The sequence below is a fragment of the Diuraphis noxia genome, unplaced genomic scaffold, assembly GCF_037042655.1.
Source record: "Diuraphis noxia isolate RWA-SAM2 unplaced genomic scaffold, SU_Dnox_SAM2 contig0003, whole genome shotgun sequence".
Classification (NCBI taxonomy): domain Eukaryota; kingdom Metazoa; phylum Arthropoda; class Insecta; order Hemiptera; family Aphididae; genus Diuraphis; species Diuraphis noxia.
In genome coordinates this window covers 18,679,528-18,692,844 of record NW_028301713.1, presented here as the reverse complement: position 1 = coordinate 18,692,844, position 13,317 = coordinate 18,679,528, and the positions used below count along the sequence as shown (strand labels likewise).

Below are 13,317 nucleotides of genomic sequence, written 5' to 3'. Positions count from 1 at the left end.
AATAAGGCAAAAAATATAAATAAATTTTATTTTAAAACCTTTTCAAAAGTAAACGTGTAATATAAAAGTTTTATTATTTTCAACTAAAGACTGAACTTATTCCGAGACATTTCCAACTTGAGTCGCTACGTAAAAAGTCAATGTAGATTAAACGAAATCGATGAATTCTTCATATATTCTGATGTGTATATTATATGTAATATTTCTATGAAATATATGTGTTAAAAATATACGTCGATAAATAAACTAAATCTAACGATACAGACGACTTGATATATATATGTTAGCGGCAATGTGTATAATATATTTAATATATAAAATGCCTAGGAATTCTATATAATACCTGGTGGTTTTTAAAAAAGTGTATAATAATTTTTTTTTTTATACACATTTCCTAAATATTCTGTATAATAACTAGGCATTTCATAAAATGACAAACACAAATTGGTAATCTGTAGAATAGTGAAATAATCCAAAAAAATAAATTTCCTTCTATAATAATTAAGACAATTATTAATTTTATTAGCTCACAAAAAAATATTTATTACAAAGTAGGTATGAATTTAATATTACAGAATATAATGCATAAAAATGAAAAAAAATAATAATTTGTAAATTGTATGGGTAGTGTACTAACATGCAGTTATTAATTATTATTACTATCATATTATTCTATAAAATACAAAAATCTATGTAGAACGTAATTAAGAATAAATAGAATATACTTTTTTAAATTTATTTTAAACTTTGTTAAGACAAAAAACAAAATAAATGTTAATAATAGGATTCTATTATTACAAAAAAAAAAATATATATATTAATAATTTCATATGTTTAAGTTAATAAAAATTGGTTAAATTTATTTATTGCAACACTGTAAATTAGGATGACATTTTGAATTACAATGAATTTTATTTTTTAAACGCTTATACATCTGTTATTTTGACATCTTGTTGAACATGAACATTTAATAAAGCCTTGTCCAGGAATTCTACTTCATTAAATTTATTGATATTACAGATTACTAATGGATTTATTTTAGGTGAAGTTACATTGTCAAATATCAATAGGTACTGATAATATGGATTTAATATATTACCTATACATAGTTTGGCATTTCATATAATGCTTAGGTAATTTAAAAATTTTTATAAATTGCCAGCTGTAGTTGGTGTTATATATAATTCCTAGACATTTTATAAAATACCAATATTATACACATTGCCGCTAACATATATACAGTCGACTCTCGATAATTCAAACCTTCGGTAATTCGAAAATCATGTTCCTTGAAAATCATGCGGTAATTCGAACAAAAACAATGCATTTAAGTACACTCGGTAATTCGAAATTTTTCGCTCCAGTCAAAAGTCACTGTTGAGGTTTTTGATGCTTTATTTACAATAGAAAATACTATTGAAAAAATGAAACTAAATTCAATGAAGCAGAAAACCATTGCAGATTTCTTCAAAAAATAATAATCTTTTATAATAATAATAAATAATTAAAAATGTTAAAATTAATAATAAATAACTCTATCATGTATCACCTAATTTACTGAAATAATTAATATGTATGTATGTACAATAATAAAAAACAAAATTTTTTTCTCAACTCTCTATAATTCGAATTTTTTTTGCCCTCTCGTTATTTCGAACTACTCGACAATTCGAATTCTCGGTAATTCGAAGTTTTTCAACAGTCCCGTCAATTTCGAATTATGGAGAGTCGACTGTATATGTTCGTTAGTCTGCTAGGAAAAATATACCTTATTTTTTGTCAATGTATTTATCGATCTGTACATCAAATATAATTTATTGATATAAAAACGTCAATTTTATTCAAACGAGACTCAAAGATTTACGGTAAAATATCTGTTTTTGAACACTACCTATAGTTCACTTAGTTCACTATATAAAATCGTCGAAACGAACCAACTTTACACGTTAGTGGTTAATCGATGGTTGTTAATTATTACTTATTAGTATTGAATGTATAGATGGTATTTATGATATTTAACCTAACCTAACCTATACCGAGAACCGATCTCTCATGATTGAAATTGTATCATAATATGACTCTTACAATATTATTGGAACGCATGTTTATATCGAGCCGACCGGTGGCAATGGCGTGACGCATTAAAAGTTGGTGGATTATTGGTTTGAAACCATAATCCGTTTGAAATACCTATTTTATGATAGAAACAAATTCGATTGGAAATGCATTTTTATGGAAAATATTTTGTTGTGATTGTGTTTTCTCGGAAAGGTATATTATTGAATTATACAACACGGTTCTGAAAAAATACATACCTATCCAACAATGTAGGTACGTTACTGAACTTAAACTATTCCGACAAAATACGTTTCAATTAAATACGATTCCCGAATTCCAGATAAATACAATTTTCTATTTAGTAAATGTATTTTCCGAAGTTTTACGTCCCTACCAATTATTTTCCAAGTATAGTCCTCTGACAAAAGACCATATATATGATACAAATTTATTAATCGTTCATAACAATATATTAGCCAATTATATAGATCGACCGACCCATCGTGATTACTGCAGATGACATTGAAAATTCGCTTAACGACAGTATCACCAACGCTACATCGCGTTTCGATTAACAGACTTAAATAAATTAACGATTTAATCTAACTTGACTACAACTTACTTTACAGCTATAATATTCCGAGAAATTTAATTTATTCTGTAATGCCGGTATCCGGCGTGTATACTTGGCAATCGGTAGTCTGCGGAGTGCGGACTTCGTTCGTTTCCGTAATAAAAAATTATTTCCATCGCCTGCAGCATATTATACAAATATTATATATTTTCATGATATTTCCGTATGCCTAAGAAATCTATCGATAAAAATAATTGTTTGGAAGGTTTTACATTTAATTTTCGTGTCCTCATTTTCAAATAAGATCCACCTTTTTAGGTAAAAAAAACAAGACACTCCAGTACTACAAAAAATCTAAAAAAATATTGGAAATATATTCTTTAACCTTTAAGTATGTTTAGAAATTCCAAAAATCAAAATCTGAATAAAAATTGTGGTGGGCATGTTTGACGAATCACTCAGTATAGCTGATTGTTCAACTATTGTACATTATATATTTTTTAAATATATAACTAAAAATAAAATATTTTTCTTTAAAAAAAATTATAAATATAAAATATTATTTATTATACTTATTACTATTACTTACATATAAATATAGGTAGGTTGTGGGTAGTGTTAATTAATTATAAATCTGTCAATTATTTCTGTTATGATCTCTGTAGCTATATAATACTCGGCTGGATGTCCGTCCATGCCGTCCCAGGTTAAGTGGGGTGAAGGCTTTGAGGGAGTAAAATAACCATATATATGATAATAATACAAATGTGAGACTAGGCAGTATTTTAAATATTATTATTTAATGTATTTGCTCCATGAATTATTTCCCAGTAAATATGTGGGTTATTAATTATTTATTATTACGTAGACCTACTAAAAATTTCTGTTTGGGAATTTATTACCATACGCGATCACAGAGAATTTCGACCGAATGCACACGACCATTATCAAACCATAAAATATAATATATCCATAAAATTTTTCACGTTTGTGCGCTTATGTAATATACTAATATACATAATATCATGACATCCCTATGTGTGTCAGCTGAAAAATATACGTATCACGTATGGAGTACGATGATTAGGCTATCGGGAATTCGGCTTGCCGGTATCTCTCTGCTGCAGGATAATAATATATGCGTATAATATATGTATTTCAGAAAAAAAAAAAAAAAACAATGACTATAACTCAAAAACGACAAATTTATTGCACCAAAGGGTGATATATTTTTGTATGTTTTATATTATTATCTGTTTGAAGTTTGAATATTTAATTTTCTATAATTTCGTTGAAAATAATTATCAATTATGATTTATGAACTATATTTGTGTACTTTTATGGCTGTATGTGCAGGAATTGGCGTACCTATTTGCTAATATTCCAGTTGAGTTGGTTCAATTATTTTATATTAAATATAATTTGTTTATCTCATGAAATACCAAAATAATCCACAAATATGTGACCAACACCTAATGCTGCTATTTGTTTAAAGTATACTAATAATATTCAAATATTTGGTCGTTGTGTATAGTGTATACCATTTCAAAAAAACTGAGTCCTTCGTTGCGATTAGTCTTGCGGGTTTTTTTTTGCTAGGGAATGGAATAGATACTAAAGGTTGAACAAATTCAAAAAAACGTTCTGTTTGCCATAAAATTTGTATAATATAAAAGCACTCAATTTTGGATTATAGAATATTATGTCAGCAACAACAGGTCGTTATTGGATGAAAGCCGAAATATTATGTCACGACTCATTAACACATACTGCATGTTGCATGTAGGTATATGATGGTACTGCAGGCTGCAGTTACGTCATAGTAGTATTAGTATTATTACATTATAATGTGTGACTGTACGATGTATATTATACATTATATTATATACCATGTTTAGCCCTATTTTTCATTTAATAATGAATTTATTTAAATTCTGATTTTTGGAACTTTTAGAATTGTACTTAATCTTAAGATATTTGTACTACTGACTACTGAGAAGAAGTGTATTGTGGTTGTGGTGGTACCTACACAAACTTAAGTCTTAAAATTGGAACTCGTTTTTACTGTAAATTATGTAGCGAATATTTTTTTAACGATGTTGGCGTACTTAATTCAGAATTTAAATTAGTATTTTTTCAGTCATTTAAATGTTTATCTCTACAAAGATAGAAGTTCTAAAAAATGGTTTTACAAAAAGTAAAATAGATGTAATATTGGATCTAGTGTTTATAATACTTGAAACATTTTCCTAAATTATAAATCTTGATACATTAATATTGACTACTAAAATCATTAAGTCATCATAGCGCTTCTTGAATCTTCCAGACGCTGCAATTATCATTGACCTATTTTATCATTAGAACTCAATAAGTTTAAATATACTCAAAAACTATACTCGTTCGAATATCGATTTTAATGCGGCAGTTTAAAAAAAAACAGTTGAAAAAATAATGGTTCTTATTTGACAATTCCCCCCAGGAAACTCTTTAAGTAGGTAGTATAGAAAAAATTTCAAGAATTTAAATGTATTTTATTTTAGGATATTTAAAGATTTAAGATTATATTAGATTTAAAAATTCCTAAAATCAGATACGTAATCAACGCATTGTTTAGCAAAGAGGGGGTGAGAATACTTGGTTAATTTTCATGATACCCATTTAATGTACATTGCATCCTGTACCTACATAAAATCGAACCGTTTAACCATGAAACACTCTAGTGTCTAGTACGTGCGATACGGAACACATGTGTCACTTATTTTTAGCGGTAACACGATCTTCGGTCGTATAATCCTTCGTTAATTAACGACTCAGCTGTTTCCTGTTCCTCAGAACGACCGACATTGCACGTACGATTAGAAAAATAAAGTGCATGCAAAAATCACGTACGCATCGTATTTAAACTGTATACAAAGTCGTTATTGTGCTAAGAATTTCTGTCGACCGTGTATCTCATATACCATTGAGGTAAATAGTTGTATTTATTAATATTACCTATATAGGTAATGTATTTGGAACCATATTTTAGGTACTATATTTTCTCACCTCTAATAGCGAAGATTTCTGGTAAAATTATAAATACAGTGCCTCTATATTATATTATTATGTTCTGCGGCGTTACAATGAAGAAAAATGTTGCTTTTGCTATAACTTATTATTTGTATTGAATCCCGCTATCATATAAAATGTATAAAATAAAATAAATAATTCTGTGTATTACCTAAACCTTTTATAAGCATTGCAGTGGATGGAAATCGTATATACAGGGACAAGGGTTGACAAGGTGTGGCTGCAGGGATAAAAATTTAAAAAAATATATTCTTCCCTAAAATAATCGAAAATATCCGTGAAACAATTGACACACGAGTAGTTTATATAATTTAAACACAGTATCAGCAGCACCAGCACCTTTATCTATATTTTAAAATAAATAAAACCTAATATAGAATTAATTTAATTTCTATTCGTGCTGACTGAATGATAGATTAACACTCTTACGGTAGAAAATATATCAGTTTTTCATAACGTACTCTATAGTCCATATCTAGTCCTAAGTCGGTATATATGTATTTGTGTATGGAATTTAACTCATTTGATGTTTTTATTGTTTAACAGGAAACAAGCAAGCACGCAACAGGCAGTAAGCAGCCAAGCCGTCATGAACACACGCAAACAAGCGCGTAAACATGTATAACAAAAAACCAAAAAAAAAAGACAAAAATAAAAAAAAAATCCATCTTGTCTTCTCCTCTTCTTCCTCATCCGTCATGTGTGTAATCGTTCAAAATATAACATTCGTCCCATTCCCTTCATCATATCCGACTTCAATGATTTTGCTTTAATCGTATACAATATAAACATAATAATAATAATTAAGTTTAACTATAATTATATTGTGATTATATTACAATATATTAAAATGATAATATTAATATCTATGTACCTATGTTATAACTTATAATATATTATGAACGATGAACAAAGTTTTTTCGTACCTTAGGGTTAATTTTCTAGATCGTTAACATAAAAAAAAATTATACATTTTTAAACTTCAAATGAACAAATTTAAGATCAAATCAATATATTATTATTATATTATATTCTCAGGATTATTATTATTACTACAATTATTTTTATTATTTTACTACTCATATATTATATAGCAGTTTTAAATGGATCTTAATAGATATAAAATAATAATGATAAAGTTATTATCTATACTCAGTGTTTTTTTAGAGTCGTGATGTAATATTATACCATATAAAAACCATGATATAAAATACGCTTCATTTCAAAAGTTCAAACGATATTATAAACAATATTTTAGAGCGGTCTTCTGTTGCTGCATTTTAATTATCATTATTATTTTTTTTTTTTTTTTTTATTATTATTATTATTATTATTATTATCATTATTATATTATTATTTTTTTTTTTTTTTATCATTAATATAATATATTATATTGTATACTTGATGTACGATTAGTTTATATAAATTGTTTTTATAGGCTTGATTTGTCTAGAGTAGGGGAATATTATATACTCCTTACTTTGATTCTTCTAATTTTAGCAGCGCATGATTTTATAAAACCAATAAAAAATTTAAAAAAAAAACAAAAACATTTTTTTTATTTCAAAATATTCACGAATTTTTTGCCAACATTATAGATTTATATCACGTGGTAGGTAATATAATTAATATCATTTATTATATCACCAACTACATCTGATACAATTACAAGAAGACATAAAAAAAATATTATATATCAGTCGGCAGACGTACTAAACACATGGTACATTTTTCCATCATATTTTTTATTCATAAGATATCAAGTTATTTTTACACAATTGGCATCGCAACGAACCAATTAAAATGCAGTGTACCTAGAATAGTTAATCATTTTTATTTTTATACCATTTTCCAGCCAGAAAAAAATCTCTTTCTGTGATTTATATTTAAATATATAGATAGCTACCAGCTATACATGAAATATAAAATCGTTGATTTTGTGACCATATGTTTTTATTTTAAGAATTGAAAATTGAAAATTACGAAATATTATGTATGAGAAACCGCAGGAGATGATAAGACATCATCTAACATCAAATTTATGTGAGTACGTATGTGGGATAGCTATAATAGTAGATATATAATATTCGATCCAAAGTTCGATATTTCAATTTTACGCTATTTAACGCGTCGAGATAGCCAATATTTTTGAATATTAGTGCATAGTTTTCAGATACCTATACGTACATATGTAAACGCCAAACACAACTAATAACGCACTAACTGAACACTATAGTGTATACACAGAAACGGCTCCAGGAGGTGATTCGGAGTGGGCCAGGGCCCATCTTAATAAGTCTTGGCCCTCGTGGGCCACTCTAACATTTAAATTTAAAATAAATTATAATTGGCTATTGAAAATGATCTCATGAACCATGACAATAAGAATAGGTTTATGAAAATATTGAACGTGGAATGGCATTTGTATACATACATACATACATATCAAATTAACATTATTATAGCCTTCCTAAACAATTTTGACCTCAGCCAGGTCCACCAGCTGATCCTAAAATTCTAGCACCGCCACTGTAGCTACATCTCAAAAACTAAAAAACGTACAAACTGTAGAAATTTGGATCCAATGATTTAAGATGTGCTATATATATGAGAAATGATTTTCAGAAATTGGCATTTTAAATAAATATATATAATATATTCAACAATTACCCAATTGATTTGACGAAAATCTCCTATGACATTTAAAAAATGATTACACAATCACGTTCAACTTTGTTCTTTAATTATTGTTGTAGGAAAAAATTATAAAATATCTTGTAATATAATATAATACGCAAGTTTTATATATAAATAGCGTATGTAATACGAAAAAATAATGTAATATTTCATATAACCTTTGCCTCGCAGTCACGCGTCAGTATTATATACGAGTATATAGCGCACTATTTAAAAATCGACTTTAATTAGGTTTCTAATGTGAATATATTATAGTCTTTAGAAATCAATCTCTGAGGTCAAACTAATTTATATATACGACACTTGAAACACTTACACTCTAGACATTGGTGTTTTTTAATTGTGCATACCGTATAAGTTATTCATATTATTTGGCTAAAAAAAAGCAAATTTTTTAAAACAAAAATAGGCAATACCTAAAAAGTTCCCGTGGCGCATTGCTGAGGCCTGTCCATGTCATTAATCTTGTATCGCATTTACTTATTATTCTAATTATCTATGTATTATATTGTATAGAATGTAAATAAAATGTTTAATAAAATAAAAAATAAATTAACAGGTACATTTCATATCAATATAATATATTATAAAGGTAATACAATAGTGTCAATAGTTGTCTCGTTTTACCCAATAATATAAAAGAACATATACTTATCAATGATAAGTTATCATATATTTAGTACTCTGTTTCTGACAACATGCACTATTGGATTTTTTACGACTTTTTTTTTTGGCAAAGTCGTTCCAAATACCCGAATACCCCCTCCCCGGCCTATCGTTTTCTTCTTCCGGTTGTTGGCCAGTGGAAGCGTGATGTACATCACTAAACACATTGTATTTTGTTATTCCACTTTTCCGATTACACTTTTGAATAAGTTCACGCGTTTTTTTTATCTTCACAAAAGTTGTTCAAACTAAACCACCACCCCATCGCCTGCAGTGCATAACAGCTTCGACGTTTTTTTCTATTTTTGGCTCGGGAGATGGAGGAGAGGGCACACATTGTATTTCAATGTTCCGGGTTTATGGCAAAGCATTATTTGAATAGTATTATGTGATTTTTTTTTTCATAGAATTCTTATATATACGAATACCACTTCCGTAACGTCACCCACGCCTAACTGTTCTCATTTTTATTTTTATTTTGCGAGGGGAGAGTATTTTATGCTGAGGTCCACATGTAATTAAATAAATGTAGGTACCAGCAGTTTTTTTACAAAGCTTTTTAATAATTTCATTTTTTAATTTTTATGTTTTTCTCGACAAGCAAAGTCGGCCGGGTTAGGCTAGGTTAGAAATTATAAAATTAAATTTATACATCATTGTGTTGCAGTGCCTTATTTAGGCATTGGCAAGGTGGGCGGTGGCTAAGGGCGCAGTTTAAAATGATCGCACTAGGGGCGCAATTTGTATACCATTTAAATACTAAAAATTCATCATAAATTTATAAAATTGGTTGCCAATAAGGGCGCACATAAAGTTAGTTACGGCACTGTTGTGTTGGTTATAGGTCAGCATTCGAAACTAAACGGTTTTGTATAATATAATATTATTATTGTGAACTATGAATTGGATTTACCATAAAAGATACACTATATATTATTAGTTGTGTGCTCGTTATTTCAATTATCGCGAATTCGCATAAATTTAAATTATTAATGAGACGATACGAGTAGTGTAGTACAAGTACAACGTATAGTCAAGAATGTTTGTCAAATATCATCTAAATAACTTATCATATAATACTTATGTATATAGATACATAAGTATTATATGTACGATGGTGGGCAATAGTTAATGGAAATAATTAACTTGAGTCAAGTTGAATCCTGTCAACAGGACACATGATCGATAGTTTGAAAATTAACTTTTAACAAATTATAAATTTAATTCGATAAATTAAAAATTAATAGTGCACAAATATATCGACTTAGTTTAAAAAAAATTAATCTATTTTTTTTTTCAATTAGTATATAAAGAACTTAAAGAGTGAATTAATGTATCTATTTAATTTTAATTAAAAATCTTAATTTAATCTTAAGAACAGAAATGTTTGTGTTATTATAATGGTATTAACTAATTTTTATTTTATTTTAATATTTATATACGTATAATATAAACGAAAAATTTCGAAATATTTTTAACTCAACAGGTTGTTTTTAAATCAACCGACAAAAGTTATTTGGACCGCAGTCAATTAAACCTGTATAGTCAAGTTAAGATGTTAAAAAAAAAAAAATTAACTTATAAATATTACAACCAATATCGTCTCGATTGCATATGATATTATTATTTATGATAGTGTTTCAAGGTTTCAACTATTTGGTTAATGTAAGTATTCATGTGATGTATCGCAGCAAATATATGACGCGAAGCTTTCTGGGAAAATTATTTTCGATTAGGAAATTCGTTACTTCGTAATCTTGATTAAATCGCGTAGTTCTATATTAACCAAATCGTATCCAATTATAATATTGGATTGAATACATCGAATAATATGATAGTATCAAATTGGCATAAATATAATACCTGTGAACGGCAAAACGTTTACGAGTACAACAAGCATTGGATTTATATCGAGTTTGAATCTAAACCGTTTTTTAATTATTGCCTATATTTTACAATGATGTGTTTTTTTTTTTTTTGTGTGTGTCTGTGTACAGCATAACTAGTCGAAATAATGCTTCGATTTCAAACTTTGGGGGTGGTTTCCGGTGTGAAAGTGAAGATCCTTGGTGCATTATAGAGGTTAAAAGTAAACATTTTCCAACATTTTTCAAAAAAATCGAGAAAAACAAAAAAAAATGACAGAAAAACGGGAATTTTTACGCAAAATCAGTTTTCGACCAAATCGATTTTTTTATATGGTTGTAATTCAAAAACTAATCACTGTAAATACTTGAAATTTTCACCAAATGTTTATGGTAGTGCTATCTATATACAGTTTAATTTTTAAACATTTTCGACTTTTTTTGAGTTATTTATAGACCACTGAAATTTTCGATTTTCTTGAGAATTTTTTTTTGAAGTGTCGGTAAAAAAATGTTGGACGACCAAAAAAACTTGAAAATTTAATACAAGGTTCCTTATGAGTTGTTCTTATTGTAACTAAAAAAAATTAAAAATCGTAAGTCACGATTTTTTTTAATAAGCGTTTATAGTTCAAGATTTTACGAAATCTGTCAAAAACGCGAAAATTTGCAAGTAATTTTGAAGTTGAAAAATCATAAAATTTTTTGCATTTATAACTAAGGATTAAAAATACAACACTAAAATTTCCATATGTTTTCCTTCAAGTAGCTATAGAGAAAACTCGAAGCATCATTTTAGGAAAAATTTTAAGTGCGTTTGAATTTTAAATTTTTACGAAATAGCGTACCGATAACGATTTATCCTGAAACAATTTTAAATATTTGTTATTATTCAAAAAGTATAAGTCCTAGATACTTGAAAATTTTTACCAGTTATTTAGATTGGCATTTTCTTTACATGATTTAATTTTCAAAATATTTTGACTTTTTTTGAGATATTTATAGACGACTGAAATTTTAAATTTGTCTGAAAATTTTTTTTTAAAGTGTCGATAAAAATTTTTTGGCCCTATCAAAATACTTGAAAATTTAATACAAAGTTCCTCATAAGTTATTCTTATAGTGATTAAAAAATTATAAAAATACATAGGCATGATTTTTTTTTATTAGGATTTGAAGTTCAAATATTGACTTAATACATAAAAATTACGGCAATTTTCAAATTATCTTAGTTCGAAATTCATAAAAGTTTTTCTTTTTAATTCTAAGATTTGAGAATTTAATACAATGCTCATAATATATTTTTACAATAGCAGTTGAAAAATAAAATAAATGTATAGCCACAAATTTTTTTTTACATGTATTCAAATTTTAATTTTGACAACATACGTAAAAATCACAAAAATTCCGTAAATTATTTTATCCTAGAAATTCATAAAAACTTTTAGTTTTCCATAAGTTTTGCTTCAAATAGCTATAGAGAAAATTTGAAGCGTCATTATAGGAAAAATGTTTTGAGCGTTTGAGTTTTAAATTTTTATGAAATCGCGTAATGATAACGATTTATCCTCAAACCGGGTATTCATATATCTATGATAATATATGGTATTATGAATTATGATAACTACATGATAACTACACTAATTGATTAACCATGCCATATGCAAAATGCGTCTTAATTGAAAAATAAAATATTTGTTTCAAAATAGAATATATGACAATATTTAAATATAATATATCCTAGACTGACAAATCATCTCCGTTCAGAATCGTTTTTCGTATACAATGATACCAATCATTGCATTCAAATTTAATCCCATCCATAACAGTAACCTACAGTACAGCAGAGCGACATCCACGACTTACCCGCTTTTTTTCTATTTTATTTATAATATTAGATATCTTTTTAATTTAAATAAATAATGTTCGTTCACATGACTTTTCGTACATATATCTTTTCGAACAAATAACTTCTTACACTCGTTATTCGAAAACATGACCTTCGAACACATGACATTCGAAGACATAATGTACCATGTACCCAACCCATATTCAAACCGTACCCACCCGCAACGATATTATGATGTAAATAATATTATACATTTCGAATTTCCGCTCGCGAGGGATTACTACAACATTATAATAATTTTGAATTGAAAGCGATTCGATTCCTGACAACTATTAGTCGATTCTCTGAGCATTGCATTATAATGCGCGTCATATATACATCATTACAGATCACAGCATACATATTATTTATGTCATATTATATATACGCATTATTTAATACGCATACGCCTAATACACATATTGTGGAGTAGCGGGATGGGGAGGGGTTATTTTTTAAATTGTATATATTATGTGACACATAAAGATGTGCACACGCCG

The 13,317-nt window shown here is 27.5% G+C and overlaps 1 protein-coding gene across 1 annotated transcript in view; it reads left to right on the top strand.

The window, feature by feature from the left end:
• Nucleotides 1–6,514, top strand: part of LOC107162091 (uncharacterized) — a 28,935-nt gene extending 22,421 nt beyond the window's left edge. The window contains exon 5 of the mRNA XM_015508819.2: nt 6,248–6,514. Within this exon, the coding sequence (XP_015364305.1) occupies nt 6,248–6,276 (29 nt within the window). The 3' untranslated portion in view covers nt 6,277–6,514. The remainder of the gene's footprint in view (nt 1–6,247) is intronic.
• Nucleotides 6,515–13,317: the final 6,803 nt, after the last annotated feature.